This window comes from Paramisgurnus dabryanus, chromosome 1, assembly GCF_030506205.2.
Source record: "Paramisgurnus dabryanus chromosome 1, PD_genome_1.1, whole genome shotgun sequence".
NCBI lineage: Eukaryota > Metazoa > Chordata > Actinopteri > Cypriniformes > Cobitidae > Paramisgurnus > Paramisgurnus dabryanus.
The window spans coordinates 28,437,203-28,443,460 of NC_133337.1; the positions used below are offsets into that span (position 1 = coordinate 28,437,203).

Genomic DNA, 6,258 nt, shown 5'->3' on the forward strand with positions numbered 1-6,258 from the left:
CAAGTTGGCACCATGATTGAGACCACTGCCTAGACAATTTCTTAATCTTAATATTATTGTTTAATGCTTTTTGTTACATTGATGTTGTCTAATGTGAACACACACAGATCGCATTCCCAGACTTGTAAATGGATCTCACTTGTGTTCTGGAAGAGTCGAGGTGAAGCATGGAAAGAAGTGGGAGACAGTGTGTGATCCTACATTTGATAAACGAGATGCAGAGGTTGTGTGTAGAGAGCTGAACTGTGGGGTTCCTGTACAGCTGCTTAGGGGAGCTACTTTTGGTGAAGGAGAGGGGCAGGTGTGGACACAAAAGATTCAATGTAGAGGAGATGAATCTTACTTTGTGTTCTGCCCAACATCTACTTCACAAGAAAATTGTACTCATGACAACTATGTGGGAGTTATATGCTCTGGTTAAGTAATATTTACCTTCCTTTTACATACAGAATGTAACTTTCTTAATCAAGATGCGATTTATGATAGAAAGTTATGCTGTTCTGTTTAAATAAACCTTATGCTCCCTGTCCAGGTTACTCACAGGTTGTGCTGGTGAACGGCTCTGATATCTGCTCTGGTCGAGTTGAGCGTCAGTATTTCAGTAAATGGGGCTCAGTGTGTGATGAGTGCATGAATATGAGAGCTGCCAATGTTCTCTGTAGAGAGCTGAATTGTGGGATTGCTGTGTCTGTTGTGGGAGTGGACTGGTTTGGAGAGGGATCTGGTGAAATCTGGGCTGATGTGTTTGATTGTCAGGGGAATGAAACAAAACTCTCAGAATGTTCAATCTCTTCATGGAGTCGAGCTGAATCCTCTCATAAACAAGATGTTGGAGTCATTTGTTCTAGTGAGTGAACTTCACTCTGTCATTAACATGAAGTTACTGTAGTGTGATCGTAATCAATCTGAAAATGTCAAATCCTTTCTCCAGATTCCTCTCTGTCTCTTCATGATGGTCGAGTGAGGTTGTCTGGAGAGAGAGAGTGTGAGGGTGAGGTGGAAGTTTACATTCATCAGGTTTGGAGGAGAGTTCTGCTGGACTCCTGGAGTCTCACTGAATCCTCTGTGGTCTGCAGACAGCTGGGCTGTGGCTCTGTGCTGAACTTCACTAACTCCTCTTCATCCAGTGATGAACACAGTTATGAGTGTGTGATGGGCTTCCAGTGCTCTGGGACTGAAGATCATCTGAGGAACTGCAGCTCTCCACAAACTCTCAACTGCAGCGCAACACAACAGCTGTCAATCACCTGCCTTGGTCAGAATTATAATATTTGTCCAGATGATTCATTAAAATTGGTTTACATAGTCTGTTGTTAACTCTTTGTCTGATCTCAGGTCAGAGATCCATCAGGTTGGTGGGTTCTGGTGGAGATTGTGCAGGAAGGCTGGAGGTTTTTCACAAAGGCTCATGGGGTACAGTGTGTGATGACTCCTGGGATATTAAAGATGCTCATGTGGTGTGCAGACAGCTGCAGTGTGGAGTGTCTCTCAGTAATCAGCCAGTACCAGCCTGGTTTGGTCCTGGTTCTGGTCCCATATGGCTGGATGATGTGAACTGTGAGGGGAATGAGGCGTCACTGTGGAGCTGCTCTTCACAGGTCTGGGGAGATCATGACTGTAAACACAAGGAGGATGTAGGAGTCGTGTGCTCAGGTAAGAAGTAGAAATGTAGAAAAACAATTAATATGTTTTGTTTTTTCAGTTAATCATATATTGATATACGATAATCCTAAACTAATTCTTAATCCAACTTTTCAATCTAGAGTTTAAAGAGCTCAGGTTAACTGAAGGCTGTAAAGGGAATGTGGAGGTTTTCTATAATGGATCCTGGGGTAATGTTTGTGTAAATCAAATGGACAGAGACACAGCGAGTTTGATCTGTCAAGAGCTGAACTGTGGAAGATCTGCCAGTGAACCCAATTATTCAGTGGGAGTGGGAGTAATGGCAGCTCCTAATTGGTTGGATTATCTTAGATGTCGAAAGCATGATATAACATTGTGGCAGTGTCCATCTTTACCTTGGGGTCTGAATAACTGTTATCATAATGAGGTGGCCAGCATCATGTGCTCCGGTAAGACTGTATTTTAATGATGTAATAATAATAAAGTTACATCTAAATTTGAAGTTTGTTTGCTTTCTCATCATAATTACAGAGAAAGAAAGCAATGTATCTCCACGGAGTCATCTGACCTGTTCTACATCTCATCAGAGACCATGTACAAGTAAGTTCAAATAGACTGTATGTTTTATTAATGACCACTTGCTTTTTCCTAAACAAACTTTTTAAGAACTTCTCTATTGATGAGTTTGCTGATTGTTTGATGTGTGTGATGTAGATCATCTTCCTCTCAGACTGAGTGGAGGGAAGGGTTTGTGTTCGGGGAGACTGGAGGTTTATCATAACTCTGTGTGGGGTTCAGTCTGTGATGATCTGTGGGACATCAGAGATGCTCAGGTGGTCTGCAGGCAGCTGGGTTGTGGAGCAGCATTGAGTGCTGATGGGAATGAAACATTTGGTGCTGGTGAAGGTGTTGTGTGGATGAACAGAGTCGAGTGCAGAGGGACTGAGATTCACCTGTGGGACTGTCCTCATGTCCTGAAAAAACACACTGACTGCTCACACAAAGAACAAGTTAGACTCATCTGTGCAGGTGAGAGGAAAACACTGAGAGATCAATTCATTATCATTTCAGCAGTTTCTTTAATATGCAAAGTTTTTATTTTATTTTACAGACTTGTCAGTGTCTACAACTCCTGCCACAACAACATCAGCTTCTCCTTCAGTTTCTCAGACAAACAGGAGATCAGTGACTCCTCCACAAACTCCTCCTCTCTTCAATCCTCCAGTGGTTGTGATTGTACTGGGAGTTTTGCTCTTACTGCTCTTAGTGCCGCTGCTGATACTGATTCAACAAAACAGAAAGATGAGGAGAGGTATCCCATATAAACATACAGGTCTGTCTCATATTAGCATTAAATAATTTAAATTTTAAAAACACGTTCACATAAGTGAAATCCTGTTTTTGTTTACACTCACAGCTCTCTCTAAGATGAGACACAGGACTCAGATTGATGATATTTATGAAGAGATTGATCACAGACACACAAACACACACAAACACTTCACTGGTGGTGAGGCCTATCTATCTATCTATCTATCTATCTATCTATCTATCTATCTATCTATCTATCTATCTATCTATCTATCTATCTATCTATCTATCTATCTATCTAATCATTTTTTTCATTTTCATTTATGTAGACATAGAGGCTGAAACGGATACACAAGAGGACTGTGATGATATTACTGATGGACTTGATTGTAAAAATATCTATAAATTAATAAAAAATGATACTTAGTATACTAAACTGATAGCAAATATATGCCATAAAATTGTATGTTTCTGAATTTTGTTGTAGATGAGACCGCTGAGACCTATGATGACGGCACAACCATGAGAGCAGGTGGTTGTTTGATGCTTGTTTTAATGTTTTGCACTAATGTTTTTGCATTAAACGTATTACGCATCTCCTAAAATTTGTTTAGAGGAAACAGTGGAGAATTACGATGATGTCATCACTTGTGGCGAAAGTGGAGGAGCTGTAAGAGGTGAGATATTGAATCTAATATATATTGATATAAAGAAACAATAACTTTCTATTAAATTATGCCTTATGTTTTGGTTTTATTATCAGTGTTTGGGGAAGAGAAGCCATTTACAACAGTGGAGAGTGTGTAATCTTCCTACATTACCTTCAACATTTGCAATTTAGTATTGTTTAATTTTGAATAGTGGTGTTTTTAATAAAACATTAATTGCTTGTGTCTTTTTTGCTGCCAACTATTGATGTCATGTTGTGTCTCTTGGCACATGGGTATTATTTAGTTCATGCTGCCCTTTTTTGGTAATCTTCCAGTATGATTCTCGGCTCCTGAATATTAATTATGTTATGCTACCCTTGCCTGGTAACCTTTCAATGCCAAAAGCTAGCTTCCTTAATATTTAGAGCCATGCTTTCATATTTTAAACGTGCTCTGACTGTCACCTGGATGACGCAATGGTGCTGAATTCTGTCAGTCGCTGTCCATGGTGCTGAATACAAAACATAAACACTGAATGAACTTTATACAGAATATGTTTGCCCGGAATCTTAAATAAGTTATAAACTTAAATATATCTGTCACATAGGTAAACATTTAAACAAATTGACATAATAAAAAAGATACATTTAGTTTATTTAATTTAAATGAAGCCATATCTCCAATTAATCATCATTATTTCTTACTCTATAGAGACAACAATAAGGCAAATAAAGTCAGATCATTTTGAATGTAATGCTTCATCTGCTAAATATAAACAAACACATATTATCATAATATTTTTTTTTGAACAAGTGTCGTTACATCTTGTACATCACATAGTATCTGCTAGCCTAGTCTAATATATGTGATGTACAATATTTTAAATTCTGCTAATGCAGTATCAATGATTTATTTAATACGTTTTTAAAATCTTCTTCAAAACACACAGTTTTATTATAAATTATTTTAATAAGATTAATTTTTTTATTTGCATAGTTTTTAAATGTGTTCCTATGCTGCCATCTTCTGGAATTAACCAGTATTACAGTACTTAAAGGGAACATTTCACAAGACGTTGTAAAAATGTTAAATAAATCTTTGGTGTCCCCAGTGTAAATATGTGAAGTTTTAGCTCAAAATATCATATAGATAATTTATTATAGCATGTTAAAATTGCCATTTTGTAGGTGTGAGCAAAAATGTGCTGTTTTTGGGTCTGTCCTTTAAAATGCAAATAATTTTCGACAATGATGGTCGTTTGTTGCAATTGAAACTGAAATGTGCTGTCAATTATTTTTTTCCTTGCTCTCTTTCTCTCTGCACTAAACGGCAGTGCCACGGTTGGATAGTGCAGATTAAGGGGCGGTATTATTATAATAAGATCCCCTTCTGACATCACAAGGGGAGCCACATTTTAATGAGCTATTTTTTCACATGTTTGCAGAGAATGGTTTACCAACGCAAAGTTACTGGGTTGTTCTTTTTCATGTTTTCTATGTTAAAGAAATCTCAATTATAGCATTTAAACACGAAAAAAGTCAGATTTTCATGATATGTCCCCCTTAAATGTGTGCAGATTAGCACACCTCTCGCTGGCACTGCAATTGAAGAACATGACTATAATCATAATTTAGTAAAAATATATATTTTTTGATTTAGTGTTTTTATTATTTTTCATTCATCTACTGTTACCTTGCTAAAATTACACAATGATAGTCAATTATCAGTGACTCTATTTGCTCTGGAGGTATTTTTGCTGTAGTGTCATGTTTCTACCTTAATCCTTAGACTTTATCAAATCCTTTATCAAGTTGTGTCTTGATCTGTACTGTGTGTACAAATACTTATTATTTCAAAGCCTTATTAACTTTCAATAAAACTTACGTCTCACTGTCAGAGGAAACTGACTTTGATCATCAGGATGGTGTGAATGTAGAGATGGGCTGAAGGTTTTCTGTACAGGTGTTGGGAACAGATGGTTTTGGCAAGACAGGAGGATGAAGGTCACAGAGGATATTCAGTGAGGAAACATATCCCTGAATTACCTCTGTCCAACATCACACAAAACTCTGTTGTTTCCATGACAACAAAGTAGGACTACAATGTTCAGGTCTATCAATATGTAACCTCTGGCTCACATGTATGTATAGCATGTGTAGCCTACTGAATATTTGTTAATAATTTACATGAATTATTTGGAAAGTAATAAAAACGAAAAACATTTATTTTTCATTTTAACCAACATGAATTGTAATCATGTAAGAGTTATATTTTCAAAATGTACAATTTGAATTAAATATGTTTTTTCTTTTTAGCTTTTTTTTAGCACAATCTTAAATCGATCAACTATATTAAATTATATAAAATAATTGCCCTCAGGTAAATTGATCATGCGCATGCGTGGTTGAGTATCTCGCGCATCCTTTAAAATTTAACGGCTTAACCGGAAGACGACTCCATACTGTAGATAAATTGAAATGATTTTGTTTGTTTTTATAAATTCTTTTATTTATATATTATACTTATACGTTAGATAATTCATAACATTCGCAGGTAAGAGTACTAAAGTATAATTTAGACAATGTTGGGGCAAAACCGTACTAAAAACAGCACGAGCACTTGTCAGTTCGTATAGTAAATAAGTTAGCCGCACGATTTTACCAATTAATTTATA

General features: G+C 36.8%; 2 protein-coding genes across 2 annotated transcripts in view; both read left to right on the top strand.

Moving 5' to 3' along the window:
• Positions 1–3,050, top strand: part of LOC135778973 (scavenger receptor cysteine-rich type 1 protein M130-like) — a 75,156-nt gene extending 72,106 nt beyond the window's left edge. Inside the window, exons 11-19 of the mRNA XM_073813417.1 lie at positions 108–416; positions 533–847; positions 932–1,273; positions 1,336–1,653; positions 1,764–2,072; positions 2,155–2,223; positions 2,338–2,578; positions 2,735–2,935; positions 3,041–3,050. Of these exons, the coding sequence (XP_073669518.1) occupies positions 108–416; positions 533–847; positions 932–1,273; positions 1,336–1,653; positions 1,764–2,072; positions 2,155–2,223; positions 2,338–2,578; positions 2,735–2,935; positions 3,041–3,050 (2,114 nt within the window). The remainder of the gene's footprint in view (positions 1–107; positions 417–532; positions 848–931; positions 1,274–1,335; positions 1,654–1,763; positions 2,073–2,154; positions 2,224–2,337; positions 2,579–2,734; positions 2,936–3,040) is intronic.
• LOC141282917 (uncharacterized) lies at positions 3,051–3,959 on the top strand. The gene is made up of 5 exons (XM_073816073.1): positions 3,051–3,133; positions 3,264–3,323; positions 3,422–3,466; positions 3,549–3,611; positions 3,698–3,959. Exons 1-5 carry the CDS (start codon positions 3,052–3,054, stop codon positions 3,739–3,741), a joined length of 294 nt encoding a protein of 97 aa, XP_073672174.1. The 5' UTR covers position 3,051; the 3' UTR covers positions 3,742–3,959.
• The last annotated feature ends 2,299 nt before the right edge of the window (positions 3,960–6,258 follow it).